The sequence below is a fragment of the Mustela erminea genome, chromosome 13 (assembly GCF_009829155.1).
Source record: "Mustela erminea isolate mMusErm1 chromosome 13, mMusErm1.Pri, whole genome shotgun sequence".
NCBI classification, from domain to species: domain Eukaryota; kingdom Metazoa; phylum Chordata; class Mammalia; order Carnivora; family Mustelidae; genus Mustela; species Mustela erminea.
The window spans coordinates 85,954,592-85,966,817 of NC_045626.1; the positions used below are offsets into that span (position 1 = coordinate 85,954,592).

At 45.6% G+C, this 12,226-nt stretch overlaps 1 protein-coding gene across 3 annotated transcripts in view; it reads right to left on the reverse strand.

The window, feature by feature from the left end:
* Positions 1–5,722: 5,722 nt before the first annotated feature.
* Positions 5,723–12,226, reverse strand: part of ZCCHC8 (zinc finger CCHC-type containing 8) — a 28,019-nt gene continuing 21,515 nt past the window's right edge. For all 3 annotated transcript variants that reach the window (XM_032310141.1, XM_032310142.1, XM_032310144.1), the window contains one exon: positions 5,723–7,378. In XM_032310141.1, coding sequence (XP_032166032.1) covers positions 6,600–7,378 — 779 coding nt within the window. In that variant the 3' untranslated portion in view covers positions 5,723–6,599. The remainder of the gene's footprint in view (positions 7,379–12,226) is intronic.

Sequence of the window (12,226 nt, forward strand, 5' to 3'; positions counted from 1 at the left end):
TTTCTGAGTATTTACTAATGTGCCAGGCACTGTTTTAGGACGGAGAGATCCTTGCCTGGTTGAACTGAGAGTCTAGTTGGGGAAGGCAGACGATAAACCATAAGTTATTATGTAATATGTTAGAGAATGAAAAATGCTACAGAAAAGAGAGAATCAATTAAGGGACATCAGGAGCGATTTGGTGGCATGTACGAGTGTGCGGAGTTTTCAACCAGGTGGTTAGGGCAGTCTCACTGAGAAGGTGGGATATTAGCACACACTTTAAGCCGGTGAGGGGCTCAGCCAGTTGGATTTCGGGAGAAAAACAGCCAGGCAGTGCAAATAGACAGAGCAAAAGCCCTGCAAGGGCTTGAGAAACACAACGTCTTTGGGTCTCTAATGCCAGATTCTTAACGGTGAGTCATAAACTTTTTGGATAGAATTCGGGAGAACTTCACCTTTCTTTCAGTTATGAACATAGGCAACACATTCTGGTGCTCTCACATGCCTGGGACCTGTCCCCATTCTTGATTCTTTAAGTCATGAAACTGTATTAGGTTCCAACCACCCTCCTACAGTCAGGTCTCCGCAGTCCCCCGTGTATTCAAATACGCAGACTTGAAACCAGACCAGGGCAACACCCAGAACTGTAACTGGTTTAGGGAACCACAGATCCGGACAGACATGGAAGCCACATGGTAGGAACAGAAAGAAACTTGTTAGGAGCCCGTGAGAAATCGGCGCTGGGTCTAATCCCACAATCTGTCTTAATCCAGTTTCATGTGTCATTCTCACTTATGACTAATGAGCTCGCCTCCGCCACTGGAAACACTAAGAACTCGCTCTGGTATGATGTCACCCCTACAGAGGAGCAGTGTCAGCTGTCCAAAACAATAGAAAGCTGAGTCAGGCTTAAATCTCTTGCATTTTCTGTATTTCCTTATGTTATAAAAATTCTAAATGTAGCCAGGTCATTGATACTTATTTTAAAAAATGCATTTTTTTAAGATTTTATTTATTTATTTATTTGATCAAGAGAGACGCAGTGAGAGAGGGAGTGCAAGCAGGGGGAGTGGGAGAGGGAGAAGCAGGCTCCCCATCGAGCAGGGAGCCCCAGCAGGACTTGATCCCAGGACCCTGGGATCATGACCTGAGCTGAAGGCAGCCACCCAATGGGCTGAGCCACCCAGGTGCCCAAAAAACGCATTTCTGATATCTAGAATTTGTGATATACACAACTTCCCATTACCATATACATTTTATTAAAAATAAAATATAATAAAAGGATTAGAATCCTAACTCTTTTTTTGCATGCTGTTCTTTTGGTTCGATTATAAAATTATTTTTCACATTCTGCTACAGTCATTCTTTCTAGTTTTTTTTTTTCATTTAATCCATATGTGAAAGAATAATCCAATAAAAGGGAAGACAGTAACATTGACTTTCCAGTTCATTCAGAAAGAAAACCCCCAATATAGTGACATATTAGGGCATAATCTGAACCAAATGTGGAAAGTAATTAATAAACTCATCCACATGAAAATAAACTTGAGAGAGTTACAAGGAGAGACAGTCTTACTAATCACACAACTTAAATACTGGGGAATAAATAATTTTTCAATATCAGTTTCAACCAATAACCCCATTATTGGATATCAGATGGTGAGTTTGCAAAATAAAAAGTCTTTTGGAAAATAGAACATCATAACAAAATTGTTAATTCATAAGGGAAAAGATTCAAAGATTTGACTGGTAACAATCTGAAAACTTCTGTACCACATATTTTAAACGAGTTAAAATATACATGACATTAAAAATACAATTGTGCAGTGTTACCTAACAAAAGACATACATTTTAATAAAGAGTTACTATGTATCATTAAGCAAAGAATGAGCAAGGGATATGAAGACAATTACAGAAGAAATAAAAATTGCCAAAACACCCATAAAACATCCAATCTGATAATCCAGGAATGCATCCTGTGAACATATTACCATTAAATTATTTAAGGATTTACCTTTAGGGGTGTCTGGGCGGCTCAGTATGCTATGCATCTGCCTTTGCCTCAGGTCATGATCCCGGGGTCCTGGGGTTGAGTCCAAAATCTGGCTCCTTGCTCAGCGGGGAGCCTGCTTCTCCCTCTGTGCACGCTTACTCAAATAAAAAAAAAAAATTTAAAAAAAAACTTCACTGCAGGGGCACCTGGATGGCTCAGTTTGTTAAGCTTCTGACTCTATTTCCACCCCATCTCAGGGTCGTGGGATCGAGCTCTAAATCAAGCTCCATGCTTAGCATAGAATCTGCTGGAGATTCTCTCCCTCTCCCTCTGCCCACACCCCCCCCACTCACACACACGTGCTCTCTCTCAAAAAAATTTTTTAAAATGTTCATTGCAGCGTTTGTAGGGAAAAATATAAACAATATTGAATAAACATGGTATGCTAACATGTAGCCATTAACAATAATAACTGGAGGGGCGCCTGGCTGGCTCAGTCCATGGAGCACTGGACTCTTGATCTCGGGGTTTTAAGTTCAAGCCCCACATTCGGTATAAAGATTACTTAAAACAAAAACAAAACCTTAACTATCTGAGCCACCCAGACACCCCAAAACAAAATCTTAAAACAAAACAAAACTAGATTTCAAATACTTACGAGTATAGTATAATCTTTTATTGAAACACTTATACATATAAAAAACATTTTTTAAAATTCTTAGTTATAGGTATTTGCTCGGGAAAAAGGTATACCAAACCACAAACAATGATTTTTCCCTGAAAGTTGTGATTATAAAGGACTTTATACTATTGTTTTGTTTGAATTTATAAAACAAATATGTACTACACTTACAATCAACAAAAAAAATCAAGACTTTCCATTTGGGGAAAGAAAAAAGAATTTGAGGTTTAGAAAACTGGTAAAAAAATAAATTTCTATATTGTATCAAGAAAAATTGTGTGGGTTTCCTTTACAGGAGACTTCCCTTCGAACTGATGGCTTTGTTACTCCTGCTTACAATTCAAAAAGTAAAGGTTTTAAAGAAAAATCAAGTCTCTCACTTTATCCTTTAAATAGTTACAAAGGGGTATACTTGCAAATGGGAATTCACTAGAAGTTAAATCTAATACATAGACGGTTAACATCAGCTGGAAGGGTAGGAGATGTGAATTTTACAGAGGGCTGGTTTTCTAAAATTATAAAATCTACAAGTTCGAAATCCAAGTATGAACGACAAAAACATGCTCTGCAAGTAATAAATAGGGAGGGAGTTCTTTCTGCTTAATTTAATTTTACAGTCTCCCTCCGTTCCCCGACTGCCCTGCAAATGCAATTATTTCTTTAGGAGTATGTGTGTGTGTGTGTGTGTGTGTGTGTGTGTGTGTGTGTGTGTATGGAATTATATATAATTCCCTTTTAGACAGCTGTCATATTTTCCTTCCAATCCAATAATCTATAAACATTCTATGTAGGTTGCTGGTAATTTACAAAACATGTCTGTTCAGAAACTCACAATTTATTAATAGAGAAATGGCTCTGTAGTTAAGAACAATTTATAAACACTTCAACAAAAGAATATCACCCTTAACATTCTAAAATGAATTGAGACCATTAAATTAATGAATACATTAGGTTGAAGGAAAAAGGACTTTACTAACTGCTGAAGAAAAACACAGGTTGTGTGGACACACTGGCTTCTCAGGAAACGAGTCATGCCTTACAAACTACTTGGGTATTCAAAACACCACCCTTGTTGACTTTACTTGCTAATGACAGTCTACAAAGTATGACACAGAAGGGCAAAACGGTCCCAGCAGAGAACTTGAAGAGCAGAACCAACTAGGAGAAAGTCTGTTGTCAGCAGAAAGCAAGCTATTTTTGACTACTTAGGGAAATGCAAGCTTTTGAAAGAAGAAATTGCTAACTGGTTTTAGTAAGGGCAGTGCCTTTTTCCCACTTACCTGCCCAAGGAGATGACAGCTGGTCTTGTTTTAGCAACCCCTATTACAATCCACATTCCTTCTCACCCAAGGCAAAGATTAGAAACCTGTCCCCAGCCTGGCTCCAAGTCCATCCAGAAGAACAAGTGTTTGCTTATGACCTCACCTACCCACACCTGCGATCTGTTCCTGAGCAGACAAGCCCAAACAACGACCTGTTGTTCCGCCCATCCCTCTCCATCATGCTCCAATACGGCAGGCAGAACAGATTTTAAAAATGGGGCACCTTCCTAAGGGAACTCCTTTTCATTTAGGGGAGGCTCCCTTCTGCGACACGTCTCTTCTGATTCTCAGTTCTGCTTTAGGATTCATCTTCCTAAAATACCACTTGGATGAGGTCACTTGTTACTGAAAGATCTTTAAGCAGATCCTTTTCCCTAATAAAATTCAAACCCCATAGTAAAGCAATCAAGAGTTCTCAGCGTGGATGAATCAACCGCCCTTTTTAAAGTCCTTTTTTCTACCACCCTACAAGTGTTCTTCTGTTATTCATGGCATTTTCTGTACATTCAACGCTCGCTTCGCCTATGGAAATCCTTCTACCTCCCCTCTAAGGCTTCGCTCAAGGTTTTTCTCTTTTCAGGAGTCTTTAAGTACCCTTTGAATAAACACTTGAACCCACGGCCCTGTGAATTTGAAGCCAATCCTCTCTCGGTGCTTCTCCCATTACCGGAGATGGTCTAAGAACCTTGTCCTTTCCATCTGGTGACTCTATGGATCCCGTGACTAAGAGGAAGCCATCATCTTCTGCTAGTGTGTAAGCCCCTAGAGGCAGATGCTATCATTTTCTTCTTCTAAAGCCCCAAAGTACATGGAACTACATACGTGTGTCCTCACTAAGGAACTGAACAAGTAGAAATTGGAAGCCAATTTTGGAGAAACCAGAGCTTTGAAAAAGCTTTTGATAAGGAGGGAACACAGTGGCTAAAAGCGTGGATGTGGGGGTCAGTCACTCTCAAGTTAGGGTCACTAGGTGACTGACCTGGGTCTTAGGCACTTCCTCTACATGACATTGACCATACCTGTCTCATATGGGGACTGTGAACACGGGGGGCGGGGGAGGGCCACAAACACACCTTAACATGAGACCTGGGGTTCGTGCCAAGGAAGGAACTGCTAGGTGTCTCTCCCCGGAGCTCCAAGGCAGTCCTCACAGGGGCCCTTTACTACCTATTATGACTTAGGGAGCAGTCAAGACCTCAGTGGAAGACTGGCCTGTTCACAACCACTTCCTGCATGCTGACAAGTCCCTGGAACCCCAGTGCCACCCGTTTCCTCAGGTTACAGACGTCATGTGGTGCTATTATATGCACTGACAAAAATATTAAGACAGTGTATATAAAAACACTACGTAAACTTGGATTGTTTTTATTATATACTTCCACTCAGAGGAAAACAAGTATCTAACCTTTAATTCAATCTCTAGCAGGTTCTGCGAGGGCCTTGAAAATAAGCTGCCCCTTTCCTAGGATTTTCTTCCCTTTCCTGTTTATAGAAGAGTAGAGGTGGTTATTCGAGTCCTCAAAATGAAAACGAAATCTGGAATGGTCTGGAATGGTTATAGTTTGCTCCCTCTGCTGGCCTGAGAGCAGGATCACACTACCTGAGACTAAGTTCAAGTGGTTTATTTTCAGGGATGCGAACTGTAACAATGTAATAGCATTCCATTTAAAGACAAAAAACATAGTCCAGCACTATCTTACATATCTGACAATTAAAAGCAATTTACATCTACCTTTTATTTCTAAGTACTAATTATCTTAGGGTTCAAATCTAGAAAGTTATTTTTGTACAAAGGCTAGCTGCCCTTTTTTTCAAAATTACTTTAAAAGATTCTGCTGTCTCTATAGTTAAGGCTGAGAGAACACTAAAAATACTCAAACTTGCATTTTCCTAGATACTCTTTGCTACCACTAATTTTTGCAATTACATAATTTATGTCCAAACTTACAAGGTTGTATACACTAATTGAACTGTGAATCACTTTTTTGTATTCAAAGTCTTAGATTATGTATATGAAAGCTAATTTATTAAACCTTTGTACACAAAGATGAACATACCTGTATAGCAAACTTATGAGGAATGAAGGTACAAAAAAGTAAAAGTGTTATTAAAATTGATGTGTGTAAATCACTTACAAAAATACCCCAAATGGGGTAAAGCTGCTCATCCCTGATTTTTCTCATTTGGTTGTCAGAGTTGCAACATGAATTTAAAATGGTTAGAATTTCTTTCTCTTAAAAAAATGATATATTAAACTTATATACAGGGTAATTAGCAAAATGTAGAAAGGGAAAACAATGTACAAAAGACAGATAAAAACCATCACTTTTGACAGACACAATCCAAAAGTAGTAGAAACCTTAGCAAACTATCTCTAAACCAGCTCATACTTTTATCCCCCAACCCAAGGTCTTATCAGTAAGAATAAAATATAGTAAACCAGCAAGCCCAGCCTTCCTGTTCTTTAAAACAGGCCTGACTCCAGGCCACCATTAAGCTTTGGACAGACTTTTAAACATGGGAGGGACAAATCAGAAAACAACTTATCTCCACTTGGTACTAATTTACAGAACACAAAGTTATAGATAATTAAATAGCTCTTCGGGCAAAGTCAGGCAGTTAGTCAGAGGCCTTTTTGTTTTTCTGCTGGTTTCGGGGTGAGTTCTTTAGCAAATTTCTTATCCTGAGGTACATTCCAGTAGATTCTGCCATGTTCTCAAATTCAAACGGCGTTATTCCGGTTGCAAACTTGCTCATGTCGGGTACAGGACTATGAGTCTTAGTGGCCAAAGGGCTGGTGTCCCCTTGAAGGGGCTTCTGGCCACCTCCGTTACTAAGGTCGCAGTTCGACACGACCCCGCCGTTACCCAGAGGAACATCCTTACAGTCCGACGGGGCAGACGCCTCCTCCTCCTTCTGACAAAGCAACGGACGCTCAGAATCTGAGCTCGGAGCATGTTCGGCTTTGGGCTTCTCTGTACAAGTGTCTGGTACTTCGGGCTCATTAGGCACCGGCTTTTCGGAGGTTCTCCCGTCTGGAGCAGGGACGTCCAGCTCGTTGGGACAAGGCGACGAGGCGACCGAGTTCCCGGTCAGAGGCGTGTCCCCGGGAATATCGGAATCACTGTGTACGCTCTCGGCCTGCTCCAGGGCCGCCCATATCCGCCTCTGCTGTTCCTCCAGTTCCTCCAGAGTCAGCGAGTCCTCGTCCATGGCCGCGGACGCCGTTCTGGTCTGGGGGGAGTCGCTGGGAGTGAGTGGTGGGGTGCCCTTGGGGAGCGGAGGGGTGAAGACGGGCGGAGGAGTGCCCCGTGGCAGCGGCGGAGGGGTGCCGGGGGGCAGCGGGGGCTGAAACTGAAAAGCTTCGCTGCTTGGAGAGCCGTGCGGGACCTCCGCGTCTGAAAGAGAACAGCGAGGACACCTGAAGTGGTCGCAGCCTTTGGTTTCACCACCGTTTCTCATTGAACTTGGGTGTATCCAGAGATTCAAAGGCCAAATAAGCTGGCTGGGGAGGAGAACATTCTGGAGGCTCGGGAACCCCAACCCTCCCCAGCCAAGAAGGCCTGCAGGGAGAGCCACAGCTTCCTCCGGCTCAGGGAACTTTAAGGAACCCCCCCCGAAAATCCATCTCTGTGCTGTGCTCATCGCTGTGGAGTGAGCAGCGACCGCACGGAGGTGAAGTCCTTTCCAGGTAGCCCGCGGCACAGCAGACCGGGGTCCCTGGAAGAGTGGAGGGGACAGTGGCAGGAGATGCCAGCTGGGCAGGCGGCTGCGGGAGGAGACCAAGCCGAGGAGCCAGAGTGGGATACGCCCTGGCCTACTGCCCGGTTCTGCACTTCTGGTCTAGACGGTCCGCCTGACAGTGGGTTCGTGTGACTCACGGGTCACTGCTCCTCACCACCTGTATGTCCCAGACACAACAGATCTGGCCTGTCCCACACAAAGGATCATTTCCTCAAACCTGAACTCCGCTCCGACAAGCTGTTCCCACTAACGTCCCACCTGTGGGGTCTGGCTGAAGTCTCCCGAACTGAACCTGTTCATCACGAGTCCTTCCTCTCCCTCTGTCCCCCAGCCCTGATCCCTGGCTCTCCGGGGCCCTCTCTCTCCTGCAGACTGCCCCAGCCCTGGTATTGTATCAGGAATACTGGAATCATCTGTGCCTCTGGACTCAGCTTCCTTATATCCATTCTCCGAACTATTTACCTTTGTAAACCCCAAATCTGGTCCCATTAACCTTCCCACCTCATTAGAAACCCTTCAGGGCTCCCATCACTTATAGGACAAAGGCTGATGATCTCTGCGCCTTGCAAGGCCCTCTAGGGCCAAGAATCTGGCTACTTCCACCAAGTCATTTCTCACTGGCGAGTTTAAGCCCCAGGTGTCACTCTTCCGTTGGACCACTGTGCTGGGACATCTCATGCTTCCGCATTGACATTTCCCAGGGACTCAAACGCCCTAACCCTATTCATCTCCATAGTAATTTATCCCTCAAGATGCAGTTCAGGGGCGCCTGGGTGGCTCAGTGGGTTAAAGCCTCTGCCTTTGGCTCAGGTCACGATCTCAGAGTCCTGGGATCGAGCCCCACATTAGGCTCTCTGCTCAGCAGGGAGCCCGCTTCCTCCCTCTCTCTCTGCCTGCCTCTCTGCCTACTCTGTCAGGTAAATAAATAAAATCTTAAAAAAAACAACAAAAATAAGATGCTGTTCAAAGTCGGTCTTGATCGTGGTCTATGACCTCATGCAGCACAGCGGTGCGGCTTCTGACACGGGTACGGCCTGTAATCAGCTCTGTGGCTCTGGTCGTCTCACCACTGGCCACCACCATTTATATTAAAATGACTTGGCTACCTCTGCACTCCCGAGGTGACACAGACTGGAAACTAAGGACAGCAGCTGGGTCTCATGAATCCTCCTATCCTCGGGGTCTAACAGAGGGTCCAGAACAGCCCAGGGGTTTTAAAAATTTGGGAAATCCAACCAAGTAACACAATCCTGACAGCTACACAAAACCAGTCAACTTTCTCATATGGGCAGGGTCCTGAGATCGAGCCCCGCATCGGGCTCTCTGCTCAGTGGGGAGTCTGCTTCCCTCTCTCTCTGCCTGCCTCTCTGCGGGCTTGGGATCTCTGTCGAGTAAATAAATAAAAAAAATCTTAAAAAAAAAAAAATCAACTCAGAAGAGTAAAGAAAGGCTAAGCGCTGACAGGAAGGATGCAACACCAGTGACAAGGGCCGGGAGAGCCGTCAGGAGAGAGAAGCCTGAACACAGACGCCATTACTGAGGTGGTGCTGGGATCCGGACACCCGGATAGAAACGGCGCCAAGATGAAGGGCGGACCCAAGTGCAGATGAACGGCATCGCGCAGCCTGGGAACCCCAAGGACGCCACGGGTGCTTTTCACTACAATAAATTCCACGGAGGAGGGGGGAGGAGCAGGCGGCAGGGAGGACAGAACACCCGTCAGGGAGTTAGCCACCCCTGGCTTAAAGGCTGTTAGGCCTTTAAGAACATACAATTCCTAAGTGTAACCCAAGCTTCATTTGAGGTTCATCTGCACAGAATATGGTGCTATGTATTCTTTTTTTTTCCCTTAAAGATTGTATTTATTTATTTGACAGAGAGAAAGATCACAGGCAGGCAGAGAGAGAGGGGGAAGCAGACTGCCCGCCGAGCAGAGAGCCCGATGCGGGGCTCGATCCCAGGAGGTGCTAGGTCTTCTTGATGGGAGAACGCCAGCACACACCGGGTGAGGACCTACAGCAGCTCTAGTTCACGACCCATGGGTTTGTGAGACGGGATCCACTTCACTGACTACATCTGCTAATGAAAGTTTTCCACAGGAAAAGAATCACTCCAATTCAAAGTTTCTTCTTGGGAGTGAGCTGAGCCCAGAGTTCTACCCCTGCAGGGCAGGAAGCTGGGCTGGGGCTGCACCAGTCCTGGGGGTGGGAAGGCCCCCCTTGCTTTAAGACCACATTCCTGGGTGTTACTAAGCCAGTCTAAGCGAGCAAGCCGTTGTGGCTCTTGTGTAAGCAGCTCTAAAATCTGGCCCTAATAATCTGATATATTACTACTGGTTGACTAATCACTTAAGTTGTTCAGAACCTAGGTGGGAAAGCAGGTTGCTATCAGCAACTCACAAAGCCCCTGACATCTGGTGGGTTGAGAGGAAACACAATTTTTCACAGAAGGACAGACTGACTGGGGATGGAGACATGCCTGGAGACACATGGTGGTCAAGACATGTGGCTTTAGGGGCGCTTGGATGGCTTAGTGGGTTAAAGCCTCTGCCTTCCGCTCAGGTCATGATCTCAGGGTCCTGGGATCGAGCCCCGTGTCGGGCTCTCTGCTCGGCAGGGAGCCTGCTTCCTCCTCTCTCTCTGCCTGCCTCTCTGCCCACTTGTGATCTCTGTCTGTCAAATAAATAAATAAAATCTTAAAAAAAAAAAAAAAAAAGACATGTGGCTTTTGGCCCTGAGCTTTAGTGTGTGGTCAGTGTTCCTGGTATTTTGTAGACGTTCATACTGGCTCACCGTGGAAGCCCGTGGTTTGGGCAAGGAAGCTCTTGCCATGCGGTCCTCTGTCCTCAGGAGGTGAGAGCATCTTACAGCGGCTTCATTTACAAGTGTGGTTCCTCTAAAGAGGCAGAGGCTTATAAACAAAAACCAGCTGCCACTGCCCATGGCTGGGACCAGTGGGCCTTCCACAAGCAGCCCGAGACCTTGAACTAACTACCCCTAGCAAACGTGTGCCAGCAGGCAGAAGCGTCAGCAGAGGCCCCGCACTAGGCACCACTGATGAAAGGATTCAGTTCAAGGTCACGGGGTGAGCTAAGGCCCTGCTGGCGAAGGTGAGGCTGGCAGGACACCCTGCGGCTCACCGCGGGGCACAGCCACTCCTCGGGAAATGTGCCCATGCCAGACGCGACAGCACAGTGTGGCAACGCTCATATCGGGCCTTTCAGGCCCCAGGGGTTTTGTTCTGAACAGTCCTACTTGCCTTGCAGACACCCAGTGAGGTTCTAACCAAACTGTTCATCCCAGGGTTATATGCAAGTGCGTGGTCTTCTGCTCCCAATTCCACTCCAGACTGAGAGCCACGGAGGGAAGGTGCAGGCACTGAACTTGGATTCTCAAGACTTAGGGACCTGAGATGAAGCATCTTACCTCATCACAGGGGCTCAGGCTGGCTCTGGACTGGTTAATCATACATGGAAGAGAGGGAGGGAGGCGAAAGGAAAGAAGTTGGGGAGAAGAGGGAGAAACTTCCCTTGGGAGGCAGGTTTCTCAGGCCTCAACAATTCCCTAATAGGAAATAAACGATGCTCCCGGGACAGGGTTGAAGACACCTGCACGACAAGTGCGGACCTGGTGACAGGGTGCTTCACTGCTTCTCAAACTATGAGATGCAGAAACTATGTCTCAAAAGGTTAAAAACTGAGGCACCAGGGTGACTCAGTTAAGTCCATGACTCTTGGTTTCAACTCAGGTCATGATCTCAGGGTCCTGGGATCCAGCCCTGCACTGGGATTCTCTCTCCTCCCTCCCTGCCCCTCCTCCTCTAATAAAAAAAAAAGGTTCAAAACACCAAGCACAGGTGGCTTCTCCCCACAGATATTCAAAATTCACCTCCCATGGGAGATTCCTTCCAATGTAATTTGGAATTTAAGTGCATGGGCAGTGGAGTCCGACAACTGGCACCGGCACCGACAGAAGTCCTTAAGAGACAAAAACCACGAACTGCCCTCGCTCAGAAATCCTGGCCATGGCCTCTGATAACACTGAGAACTGTTGGCCTCCAGGAACCTAATCCTGTCTCGGACAACTGCTTTCGAGTTACGGAGAATTGCTTGTTTTCATAAAAGTTCATAAATGTGGCAAAGGCCGTCATGATTCTGTTGTGAACTCGCTGACCTGGTGAGAAGTGACACTGGGTACTGAAATCAGGTGGCAGTTACTAAACACCGGGGCTGTGACCGTTGTTCTGATAGCGAGAACTTTGGAGGCTGAGACTAAGCAGAGCAAAAATTTTGGGAAAGGGGAGTGGGGAACTTTGAGTTGAGACTTTAAGGGGATTTAATCTGTGACCTTTAAATTCTCCCTGGGAATTTACAGTTAAGAGGGGGATCCACAATCTCACTGGGGCCTTCTGTACCGCCAGCATCTTCTCAGCACTTCATCTTCATGTTGCCATTTAATCTCACTCTAGAATGTCTGATGTGCAAAAAGGACCAAAAACAGCTG